The 13,775-nt window shown below is 38.2% G+C and overlaps 1 protein-coding gene across 3 annotated transcripts in view; it reads left to right on the plus strand.

Annotated features, from left to right (window-relative positions):
• LOC110852804 (hormone receptor 4) overlaps positions 1–13,775 on the plus strand; it is a 61,650-nt gene that overhangs the window by 33,509 nt on the left and 14,366 nt on the right. Inside the window, exon 1 of one of the 3 annotated variants that reach the window (XM_022100929.2) lies at positions 11,506–12,704. The exons of the other annotated variants lie outside the window; for them this stretch is intronic. Within the exon in view, the coding sequence (XP_021956621.1) occupies positions 12,617–12,704 (88 nt within the window). The 5' untranslated portion in view covers positions 11,506–12,616. Of the gene's footprint in view, positions 1–11,505; positions 12,705–13,775 lie in introns of those variants that run through there. 3 annotated transcript variants of the gene reach the window in all.

The following is a 13,775-nucleotide window of genomic DNA, read 5'->3' on the forward strand; positions in this document are numbered from 1 at the left end:
AACTGAAAATGGAAAAAACTGCGCCAACATGGACCGACATGCATAATCTGCATGCACATATGTATATTACACATTTGAGCTTCATTAGTTTTGACTTTCATTTTTTTGCCTACAATCCAACCGCGTTAAAATGACACTCATCCTGCTGCATATTCATTATTTTCTCATATTAAACAACACGAGCATGATTAACCGTGAATTACAATTGGAGCCCCTCATAGACGAGGAAGCATTATTTTTGATACACATTTTAACGGCTGCCAGTACCAATTGGTTTCAACAGTGTCTTATAAAATTGAGTAAAACGTGCATGAATTCAGAGTAGGATGAAGGAGAGGACTTAATTTGGAGAGAATATGATCAGAATATGATCAACTAATTTGTCGCCATCAAGATTCAACTGGGATTTATCTGAGAGGAGATGATTGCAGGGGGAAACTTTCTATAATTTTATATTGGCATACTTTAAAATTAGCAATTCCAAGTTTCAGCTGTAGCTTTCTATCCACACGCTAAACATAGAACCACGGCGAGTACAGTGACTGTGACATATCGTCAAATGAGATTGTTGGATAACAAATGGTGTTCGTGAAATTGCTGTTATTTGCAACACAATTTCCTTTATGATTTAAAATGAGGAACTCCCAAAGTATGTATACTTACAGAAGTTAACGTAGGCCAGATTTGGACGCAATCTGGGCTAGTGATTTTGGAATTGTTTGCATCGAGTTAGTCATAAAACCAGAAAAGTAGAACTAATGGATAAAAGAACCGTTAGCCTGATCCCTGTCGCACTGATTTGGAGGAGATCTGACAAGTAAGTAAGTAGGAATGAATGAATTTTATCTGGCTGGACACATATGTACACTACGAGTCGACAACAGGAGTAAAATATTTTAAATCCAGTTTTGTTGGATAAAGCTGCACCATATGCATAGTTTTGCCACAAGCTGTTTGAATTAAGGTTTGAGTGGACGGGACGTTTTAGCCGGTACACACACATATGTAGTCTTTAATAAAGGACCCGCAATCAGGTCAGGTAGATGTGCATATATTGCCAAATCATGTGATATATGTCACATGTATAGCTCTGAAATATATCAAAGTTTACTTCATGAAGAAAAAACAACAATTATAATCAAATAGCAGAGGATGAGCCCCCTAAAAATTGTACACAAATAATGAGATATTTTAGCTTGTTTTGTACATATTTACTAAATGCGAATAAACCCCAGATGTACCATAATATTTCAGTTTTGTTATATTATAACGGACAAAAAGGAGTGCGGAAGTTTGACCTGGCCCACGTCAAAAAGCTGTTTGCAAATATAAAAAGCATAGCATATTAATCTCGATGAAATTTGACAAAATCCGTTCGTGATACTTTGAATTCCACACTTTTTCACCACGTTGTTGAATCATCACAATGAAATGGAACATACTGACGCGTTTGGGAGCACGTTCTTCGTATAAAATACCTAAAAATAAAATGTACCGTTCCAATGCAATAATTAATCCATTTATTGGTACTTGTGAAACCAGAGGCTCTGACAAACGTTGCTCCAATTCGCCAAACACACGACTTTATTTGCCATTCACGACTTCGGGGAAATGTTGAAATTAAACACGAATCATTAGCGCAGTCATTGTATCAATTGCAGAAATACATTTACCATTGAAATTATCAATTATTTATTGACCAAGTCTAGTACAAATAATTTACAAATGCTAATAACATCAACCAGTGAACTCTACCTTGCAACCAGCCTGTGATAAGCGTATATGCAAACTGCTCGATCATATTATTATGACTAATTTGCTAATTTGTCAATTTTTATTGGAATTGGTCGTATTGTTTTGAGTAAGAGGACATTACTCCCAGCACAACCAAACAGTTGCTGGAATTATCGACCTGCCGAGCACATGCATATCCGCAAATTTTTCTAAGATTTACGACCTCCACTTTTTGACGTGGAATAATTTCTTGCGTCGTGAAATGATTGGAATCGATCTGTCTATTTTTTATGTTGAATCCAAATCCTAAGAAAAGGGAGGGCAAGAAATGCGTAACAAATGAGATGCAGAGCTGCTGTATCTGTACATATTTAGATACATAGATATGTACTTACATATGTACAAACTAGTCTAGTTGGGACAAGAGATAAGTAATGCGCAGCCATACAACAGGAAATGTGAGAGTTGGATGTAAAACATCAAAAAGCACATGATGATAACTGTTCCTTTTCTCAGTCAAATTGCAATAATGTAAAAAAAAGATTTAGAATAATATATGCCAAAGTTTAGAATAATTCTTTGCCACCAAGGAGGAGTGTTTTGTCCCAAGAAAAAAGTGTTGTTATTACAAGTTTGGAGTCAATGACCAGGGAACCCATTCCATTTTATATAAAGAAGTTATAAATATTAATAAAAAATTCTCAATCTGCTTGATATCTTGGTGGCTGCTGAGATGAAAGAAGGACGTTTATTGAACTCTTCGCTTCCACGGCTATGCTTATGTGCTTTGTTTACTTATCTCTTGGTTGTGCTTATGCATTACTTTGAAGACATGGTAGTCTCGATTGTCTCTTCTAAATACGTATCATTCCTCCTGGGTGTGTACGCTATACGTATTAACGCCATTATTTTTAGGAGTATGCACTTGCGTGCACGTTACTTTATTATTGAGATAAATCTCCATTGTAAATTAAGCTCCGATCGGATCTTGGACAAATTTGCAGTTTTATGGGATGGAGGCTTTTCGCACGTACCCGTCAGATTTACTACTGTTGATCATATGCTACGACGATGACTTTACTGATTTTTAAATTATTGATACGATGACGGTTGAAGTCGGTTCTAGTAACTTGGACCTTTTGAGCTTTTGACTTTTTGGCATGAGACGTTTCTAATTTTTACTGATTCCAAGATCCGATATCAAGCCGCACACACACCGGTGCGGTACCTGAATTGGTGATGGAAATTCAAACCCGATCGGTTAGCTACCTTTCTCTCTGACGATGGTTGCATCATTGACGGAGAGTATCTGAGCTCAAGTTCAAAATTACCATATTCGACGTGCCGCTAGACACTTGATTTGCTTTCGCACCATCGCTGATAACAATAGCCATCCTGTACTTATGTACGAGGTGGGCGGAAGACATGTGTACATATTTATGTGCATGTGTACAAAACACACAAGTATCCATCCCATCTTAAGAGCATCTCGAGTTCATTGCCCCTCTCGACGCATTTACCTTATCAGTCTCAAATTAACACATTTATTCCCATTTTTTTCCAAATCAAAATGCTCAATCAATTGTCTTGTGCTCCTGCGTTGAGATGACGTGCACTTATGCATAAGCATGCCTGCATACACACACATACGACTTCCTTAAACATTTGCTCATTTCACAAGGTAGTTCCTTAACATGTGAATATTTCAATAAGATATGTGCATACATAAGAACTTTACGTATGTACGTTGAACTGCAACAAAGTCAGTCACCTTTGCTCTTTAACTTTGCAAAGATCTTATAAAAGCACAATTTTGTGTAAATGGAAGCAGGAAGGTACGCCTGTTGCAATCACCCATTGTTGTAAATCTGGTGTGTATTCCTTTGTAATGAATTCCACTAAAGTTTATTGCATACGCAATGTCAAATGTCAGATAGGCCAACGAACCCTCCAATCTCCAATTGTAGTACGTACGAGTTATCTCTTGGGTTGGTGTTGGTGGAGCAGGAAGTGGTGTTCCCTAACAATCACTGCATCCATTATTATCATAAAGTTCTTTGGCCAACGTATTTAGAAAAGTGGAAGTGATTGCTGCTTATTAAGACATGTGAATGTCCGCACTTGGTCACCGTGTTGTTCTGGTCAACACTCGACACATGCTGAATGCATAGTTGTAATTGCAATTGTAAATGAGAGTATAGCAGCAAATTTGTTTTTGTACTTTGGTTTTTTTATCGTGTAAATTAAGGGATGTGTGTCTGTGGGTAAGTAGTGTCAGTTCCTGATGATTTGCGTGTCTATTGTGTAGGTTGGGAATGACTCGGGTCGTTGGCCTGTGCAGAGAGGTGCATGCCATTCATTATAAATATGTAAAATCCATTATTAATGTCTTTCAATTTTACACGTAATAGCATTTTACTTGCGTTAATGTATGTATGAATTAATGTTCTCAGGGGATTATGTATCGCACTGTGTGTGAAAATAGCATGGTTAATTGAGATGCCATTCATAGGATGTCCGGTCTTTCGAAATCACAAAGAACTTTCAATTTTTTAAGGTCTGGGCAATCCAACCGAGTATTAATTGCATGCTTTAGGAAAGATAGAAAGTTACATATTTCAATCCAGAGTGCGGTTTTGCCATTTGTGTCGCATTATGTCTTAGCATTTCTAATTTGGATGTTTTTATGCTGAGAGAAAATTGTCATTTATTGTTTTTTGGCCAATGCATTCTCCGCTTTTTACATGGTAGAAAACGAAAATTTGACAAGAATCAATCCATATATACGTAGAGGATTCTGATAAGACAATAGTTATCAGTTATCCTTTTTTTGGTACTAAATATATTTAGCGTGTTACGTTTGTAAGTTGAAGGATTTGATTTCATTGGAGGTCGTATGAACAGGTTTTGCACTTATTTTGTTGGATTGGTGTGTGAGTAATGGTCAAACTGTTTTCTTGCTTGTTACTTAATGAGACAGACCTCATCGAAGAGATGTGTGGTTGCAGTTTTACATCACCAAAAGTGCATTCTTATTTAATAAAGGATACAGATTATCTAACATGTGTACAACAGGTTGAAAAGAGACGCACCAATGTTACCGGATGAGTTTCCTACATGAAAACCTTACATGATTTTTTTGTGAACAGCAGGACTGTGTTGATGCTTTTAATTTCCTATGATTTACAACCACCTTTATGTCACTTTAGAAAGAAAGAGAAATCTCAGCGTAATGGTTTAGTAAATGTCTTCACATCATCATAATATCCTGTGCGAGACGAATTGATTGTGGACAAGCAGTCATTTCGCACCAATCTGATGTTGTGGCTCCCTTCAAATAAAAAAATGTCATAAACCAAGGAATTTGCAGGATGCCAAACACGCGCACCATTCTATAATAGCTATATAAATTATACACGAAGGAGAATGATGATACTACTGCATAGCGTCGCAGTATGTGCATAAGAATGTATTTATTTTTTGGTTAGTTAGTAGAGCTTGCAAATGTCAAAGCATGATTTCCGCATCTGTTCTCATCGGATCGATCCCTTTGCTCTTCTGGGATGAAATTTGTATCGATTCGTGACTTCACGAAAAGGTCGAAGACCCTGCAGACGAGGAGGACCTATTTCTGTGCACACTTATCTTGTACATAATATCACTGTAGTGTTACACGATTCCAATCCAAGGAGATATTTACTTCGTAACCGTTGCTAAAGGTATAGGTAATTCTCAACACCATTCTAATTTACCCTTCGTCAGATCACCAGTTGACTCTAGAAGCAACTTTGAAAGGTTTTAAGAACCCATTCCCAATAAGCTTTGATCTTTAACTCATGCATCATTGCTACACGTTGCTTTAATCTTCAAAATCTAAATATTTCCAATCTGTCAAAGTATGAAACTATTTAAAATATTTTATGTACATGAGTATTTTATGATGAAGTTTTATAGATTCAGATTCCCAAAACCTGAAGGAATTACACTGGAAGCGTTAAATTGAGGGAAATGAACTGCGAACATGTTACGCAATTGGTTTCAAATGAGTAATAATGGAATTGACCCTTGCCATTGCCTATTAAGAAGCCGTGTCGTAAACATATTGTCAATACGACTCGCACGGATGTGAACTTTTAGAACAACGAGTCACCAATCGAGTGCACATGCAGAGGGGGAAAAAAGTGTGCGATTTAGAATATTCATAAGGCAATTTATTACTCCACGCACTCTGCATGTCGTGGTGATGTGCTAATATTATTATTGAATCCACAGGTTCATTATGAGTCAGTCACCTTTCTTGCCAACAACAATGGAGAGATTGTAATTCCAAGACCAAATTAAAGCAATCATACATCCTCCATCAATCAGTGCTTGATGCATCATTGTCTCCCAGTCACATGCAAACGATGTGATGTGACTGCACACATTTGAAATCGAATAAAAAGCTAATAATAACGAGCGAGCGAGCTACAGGGCTGGACTGATGAAAGGGAAATCCCATGGTGGTCGTGGTGGCAGAAATGAAAGTTTGAGACTCAGTTGCAGCAGCAGAGATAGTTCCTTGATGATCGGTGATTGTTGTAACAATGGGGCAGTAGGAGTCGTCGTAGTAGGAGTGCACTAATGGCTTACATAACTCGCATTGTTGTGGGAATAAGGCAATGAACTCAACGGATGAGTGACTTACTGACTGACTGACTTATTCTGACGATGGTGGTGGTGGTGGTGACTCAGTAAGTCAGTCAGTCGTAATTGTTGGAAGAAAGGGAAATCTCTCCATTGTCAGATACCTCTCTGAGCTACGTACGTACAAGGGGCTGGGCTGCCGCCGCAGTCAGTATAACGAACCAGGAAGAGATTTTTGCAATTACTCGAGTTGTTGAAGTTCTTTATTCCGTTTACTTTATGTTTTTATCTCACATGCCAGATTATTATGGTATTCAAGAGATTAATAGATGTTGGTCTGGTTGGGAGGGAAGCGAATCGGAGGAGGAAGAAGGATGATGATGGTGGCAGTGATGCCAGTTTCTTCTTGTCGTGTTTCAGTTAATAATGGTCACGCTAATTACCAACAAAGACTCAATACTCGATTTAAATCCAATTCAGAAAATGAAAGTGAAATTACAGTTTTGAAATTAAAGTGCTATTCATCACCCTTCACCAGCACAATGGGCTTTTTTACAAGGAAAGATGACGCTCCTTATTACATGAATCCGTTGTTGGTTGTGGTAATTGCTAAGACGGAAGTTGAGACTCGTTCGATGGTCGTTGTAATAGATTTAAAATGAGTTTAGCAGGACGATCGGTCTTCAAATACGGTAAAAATTGTCTTCTTCTCAGGACAGAGCAAACCATGCCAAACATTTATTAAGTATTTATTATGACATTTTTCTATCGTAAGCTCACTTTATGATTGAAATTGAAAGTTGTTGTTGTAAGCGAAGGAACTTCAGATTAAGGAAACATTTAAAATCATTTCCTTCTTGCTCATTTGTCACTAACATAATTTGGCATGTAGTAAAAAAAATGGCTTAATGTAACACCTTGATAATGGCCACCTCAAATTAATACGTACGTACCAAATGTGTTCTAATAACGCATACAGTACATACTTAACAGTGAGACTTGTTATTACTGCAAATAACTTAGGAATGGAATTAGAGATTCCTTAATGGAATTAGAACTCGTTTGAACTGCAAATATTTAAATTACATATGCCTAAAAAAATTCAATTTACATGATTACGCGATATAACAAGACATTCACCCAAGTTTATACGGAAGAGATTTCTTTTTCCTTCTGTCAATGATAATGAATGCTCTGATGGATTGTTATTTGGTGCAAAAAAAACAATGCATCCTTTGCATAACAGTCTAGTCGTCGTTACTAGAACTGTAGTATGTACCCACTATGGCACAGGGAACCAAATTGGTGGTGGTGGTGGTGGCTGCAGTTGTCAGGACTCAAGATCCTTCGCTTTCACTTCTCTAATCAAGTGCATTTGCGCTATAATATCTGCCTGCGAATTGCTTTACATACGCCAAATGCACTGCTGTGGCTGAGAGGACAATGACATCGCACCCACGACCTAATCAAGGAGCATCCACACGAGTCTAAAATTGTGACGGGGAGAATGTCTGCTAAAAATGGCGTACAACTGACTGACACGCCAGATGAAGCACTATGTCACTCGGCTACATCATAATAGCACCAAATATAATCATAATAATAATGATAATAATATACGTAATGCACACAACCACGTCCATCCCTTTTGTACAGCGAGTGAGGTTTGGAAGGATTAGAAAGTTTGTGATACACTTGAGATACGATGGATGGCCCAAACGTACATATTTAGCTAGGTAAATGTGAGGTCGGTCTCGATAAGCGAGTGGGGAACGTTGTGGTGAGTTTATGGAGGCGGAAGTCGAAGTCCAAGCACAAAAGTACGTTAAACTCGTTAAAGAGAATACAAACTTGACTTTCTTTTTGAGATGAATAATGATCGTTATCCTGTGCTGCTCTGAGATTATAAAGTGCATTTAATTTTTTATTCCTTTGATAATGCCACACGACAAGAGTCATGCTGCTGTAATTTAACAGAAATTGTGCTCTTATCGCACTCGTTCCTTCCTCATCCAGTGTGAAATAGCTCCTCAGTGTCGTGAGATGGATTCGCTCATGTCTATTGTTGGACGCTGTTAAGTATTACCAGCTCTGTTTACAAACTTTCCTGCTTAACTCTTTTTTGTTATGCTCGCACATTGGTACACTTTGAATGCAGAATTGTGCCTAAAGTTGCATCATGTCCTTTATAGCATTATATAATTCTCAAACACGGTATGAAAGGAAACGCTATGGCGTGAGACAAATTATGCTGAACACGATTACTTATGTTGGGCTTAATTACGTATACGTAGGTAATGACTGTGAGCAACCCAGTCAAATAAATAATACTGCCACCAAAAGTAAGTAAGTGGCAAAAAAAAGTTGTTAATTAATTCCTTTTTTCTTCAACGACCACAAGAGTCAAAAGTGGAAACAAATAAATAGGGATCAACCACGAGGAGAAGAAATGTGTGTTCACAGGACCAAGTAGTCCAGTATGCTCTCAAATTAAAATTACTTATCTCCCGGTATGAATTGCATTGTAATTTAGACTACTTCTGCTCCTGCCATTATGTTTGTATCGAAGAAATTTATCAGTTTGACCGTTCATCATTCAAAAGCATATTTGATGGTGGCCGGGTAAATAAGGACTTATTTAGACTCGGAAAGTGTAGCCTCAAGCCAGGAATATCCTGTGAATGAAAAAAACAGAAATGTAGAAATGCATATCTCATTAACATGCATGTATATTTTGAGCAGCATTTCCCCAATTTAATTCAGTCTGATTTCAATCTCTCCAGGAACAGATGAAAACACAGAATTGATACGAGTGGCAGACGAGGTCCATGGTTATTAATAATCATCTTGTGTCGGTCAACCTTTGCCTTGTTTTCTCCGTTGAATGCTGATGAGATGAGATTCTCCATCACTCGTCGTTGTCCATCCTTCCTACATACCAAGATAGTAAGGAGTAAGTAGGTAGGTAGGACTTGCCCTAGATTCGAGGTACCCATCGAGACCAGGAGCACCAGATACAGAAGTGTTCCCAACTTTTAAAGACCAAACTGCTTACTACTCACTCGCAGCGAGCCACATGGATACTTGTTCCGACATCCAATAAAATTTGGACCATTATTCGAGTGTTGTAAGTGCATACATGTTCGACGATGGACCTTGGCCAAGTCAAGTCTCCCTCACTTCATTCGTGTCCAGTTAATAGTGATGGCCATACATATGCATATGTACCTAGATACAGATAGGTAGCATACAGTTAGCAGCCTTCCAACAATATTTTTGGAACCGGACTTGGTCTCGATTAGTAGGTCAGTTGTAATTGAGAGAGCCAGGTGATAGATAGACCTTCATCCAAGGCTCAAGTCTCTTCGAAAGTCCGTCTGGCCCATACCATCACCATCTGACAGCCTCCAAATTATTCTAATACCCAGAAGAACAACATGCACGGAGCATGCTGGGATGCTTTCTTCCATGTTTGTATTGTAGTTCCACTGCCATTCTTGCATATTTGTATGGTCAAGTGTAGAGGGAGAATGGAGAGCATGGCAGCAGTGAGTGGACCCACCTTATTAAAATTGTCGCTGGCCCTTGAATATTCAACATTGAAAATGAAATGCGTATACCGGTCCAAAGGGTATGATAATGGAAATTGTGGGTGATATTGATCCCGATAACAGAAATTCTCCACTCTCATCATTGTTGATTCCTCGTTTGTTGAAGGACTGACACACGACAAGACGTCGGTGGGTCAGTTGTTCTTTTCCTGCTTAAGGGTACCCCACTTATAAATAAATTGGGTGTTAACCACGAGTAGGTCTCTGTGTCAGGGAGCAGGTGAGACACACAAGGACCTCATTTGCATTTCATCATAGTGACAATCATGTGAGAGTTTGAGGGAATTGTCTCGAACCTGGAAAGCTCAAGGAACGTATTATTTTCAACCCAACAACCTTCACTCTCTTTGTTATTATTCGGCACTAAATTAATGCATGTTATTAAATTGGGGGCAATGAGAGAATATGGAACTAGATGAAAACGTGCAAATTTAATTGATAAGCATACTCAACTTGCTCATCAGAATCATTATCCACCTATGTATACACACATTTGCATATTGTTCACCTTATCTTTTCACACCCGGTAGTTGTTGTATGGTGTTTACATACATATTTCAATAAACAATTATGTCCACATCCGTTCCATTCATAAATTTCATAGTTCAACAAGTATCTACGAAATCCATTAATAAATCAGTCTTATTTTCAAACCAAACTCAATGATTCAAAGTCAACTTGCAGGCGTAATCATTGAACAATAAACATATTAAGTAATCATTAGAATGATATAACACTGCAATGTCCAACTGCATCATCCACTTTTGGAAAGCAGATTAGGAATCAAAAGCTGTGAAACAGGTTTTATCACATTTGCAGAAGAATTGCATTCATTCATTCCTCTACTTCATATTGCAGGAAGGAACCAAACGCACTTTTGATTCAAAATCTGCATTGTTATTATTTTTCTTGCTATTGCATTAGAAACAATCCGGTCGCTGAATTGCGTCTCTCTCTCATCCGATCAGACTGTTGAATAACCTTTTCTGCGAATTGAGACGATTCTCTTGAAATTGTAATCCAACAGTTCCGCTCATTACTCGAAGATTATGAGATGATGCTTATGCATTCTATGAGGTATTTTTAGTTGAATACTTCCATCAAAAGCGTCATCCCATGCAGATACTTGAGATCACAGCTTTCTAATTCCGACGGTTCTAAAAGAAGAGGGATTTGCCATTACGATTATGTTATTTGGTCTGACTGAACAAGACAAAGTGTTAATGGGCAAAAGTAAAAGTGACACGACGCATAAGAATTGCACTGAAATTGCAGAAGACGAGCAGGCAATAAGATGATGAGCGTGAAGGAGCAGGAGCAATTCTACTGCTGCGTATGAGCTAACCAAAGAGGAGCAAAGTATGGCAAATCTGCGACCACGTAATAGCAGCTCAACAACGTAAGAGTAGTATCTACTCTGTTATTGGGAATGAACAGTGCGGAGCCTAACCTAACCTAACGGTTGGTTGGGACTCGAATTGCATGTTGTTGGTGGTGCTGTGTGCTGCTGCCTATTCGCTCCTCTGACTTGGTCGGCAGTGGCATTACCTTTCTGACATTCGAAGAGCGCGGATGTGTCAGTGTTGCGTCGTCGTCATCGTTGCCAAGTCAAGGCGAATTACACGATTTCAAATAGCAAGTTTAAAGCTGAAGAGCTCTTCCTCAATTAATTACAAGGGACGACTCACTTCCGGGAACTTTCTCCCAAGTCCATACCAAAATAAGACTGGAACACTTTGAGACAATCCGTGATATTCTAGTATTTTTTTCATTCTTCGGAAATTGGACTTTTTTTATAGAAAAAAAAGAGTATTATTAGTAAACCATTGTGTTGAAGGAGTATGGTTCCTTCCGGGTTGTGACACTTTCATCCATCGCTGAGTAGTATATACTCGTGAGCGTGGTGGCCAAGTGAGATATTGCCTTGCCATTCGCAAATAAGTTGAGACACGGATAAAATATCCTCTCCTCCTACGACTCATCATCATCTCTCTTGTTCAAATTGTGTGTCATTTCGTTTTCACTGGGAATATTATTCGTTGGAAGGCGTGAGTGTGTGACTTGCAAATAAAAGTGATAAAGTTCTTAGAGTTGGAATAATCAGAGGAAGTAAATATTTTGCTAAATATTGAAGAACCGAGTTTCATCAAAATTTGTGGCATATAATCACACGGAAGCGAAACTATTGGCACATGGATAATAAACTCGGTCTCATCAATCTTCAATACAAATAGTTGATATTTGTGATACTCGTAGCGACTCCCACACCCTCATTGCTTTCCTTGTTGTCGCTAATGTTGACACTTTTCGAGTGTTATTGTTCCGTAACCCAGAATCAGTTTGAGGTGTGTAGATTTTTTTTGGTGGATTAGCAAAGAGGAGAAGAATTATTGACCAACGCTCTCTCGGATTCAGTTGTGTGTCGAAAAGTGAGTTGAGCTGTCCATTCCATCCATTCAGTGCCTTCGCCTGTCTCACTTTCCCTCCTGAAATCGGATTTTGTTTTACACAAGATGCGAACCCTTTGTCGTTTCGGATTTTTGCTCATCACTAAACGTTAGTTTGTGACTTGACGGAGGGATCAAACAAGTCGCAGTTTATTGAGAGTGGATCCTATTCCAGGATTCCTCAATTGACGAGAGAGCATGGAGAAAGGGGCCACGCTGACCCTCACACTTCCATGCAACACGAATAAAAAATTACCAATGTTGCTCGAAAGGAATGAAAACGGAGGTGAGTTCAATTTAATTTGTCAGAGAGAACAAAGACACAAAATAGCAATAGGTTGCTTAAGAAGTGCTTTTTATGTACCTTTTTATGTAAATTTTATGGAATGCAGGAACTCTGTAATTATGTATGTACGAGTGTAACAGCGACTGCAAATTATATATGCACATGTCCATACTTTTGATTTTATGCGCAAAATGCAATCGAGTGATTGACTCGGTTACCAAAATTGCCTCGTCTTAAGGTTATTGATGACATTACAATTTGCAAGTTCTTCCATAAAAGTGACATTGAAATTGATAACATTCCAAACACTTAAGAGTGTTTTCAATGTTAATCTTGGTCTTATTAGTTTGTCATTGATTAGGGTCATTGCTTGAAATGATTAAGGGACTGACCTTAGAATTGACTCGATGGATGAAATTGATTGATCAACTTATTGATTTGATGACAATTTTTTCCAAACTCCTCTAAAAACATGTACAATCTGTTGAATGAATGTCAATTTACGAGGTGGTCGTAGTAGCAGCAGAAGCAAAAGTATTGCTGAAATTGTAAACACTACGAACGAACGAACGAACCCAGTTTAAGAGTCTTGCCTAAACTTTTATGGTCTCTCAAAATTTCTTGTATTGAAATGAAATTACGTTTCAACATTGAATTTGTCAAGAGTGCATTTGGTTGTGAGGATGGCGAGTCTTTACCCGTGCAGGAGCCAGTGACATTTAAAACAAGGTTTTATTTTTGTATAGTGACAGATCGGCGTAAAATTGGCAGACCAGAGAGGTCAAAGAATCTCTTAAGTAAGAGTCAGAAAAGAAGAAGAATCTCATCAAGTACATAGTTTCTTTGCTCGCTCAGCATTTGAAACACTGTTCTCATCCAACTTTATTACTTTCTCGACTCTGTTGTTTTCATTACTTTCGTATAATTCGCAGGGTTAAAAACCCAGCCCCTGACTCATAGGATGCGATTCTATGTATGTATAATAATATTATTCGGTCTTAATCGATCGAAATGCGTCGCACTTTTGCATGGAAAAAGAATGGAAGTGAGACCGAAATGCAGTCCAAGTCG

Source organism: Folsomia candida, unplaced genomic scaffold (genome assembly GCF_002217175.1).
Source record: "Folsomia candida strain VU population unplaced genomic scaffold, ASM221717v1 Fcan01_Sc007, whole genome shotgun sequence".
Classification (NCBI taxonomy): Eukaryota; Metazoa; Arthropoda; class Collembola; order Entomobryomorpha; family Isotomidae; genus Folsomia; species Folsomia candida.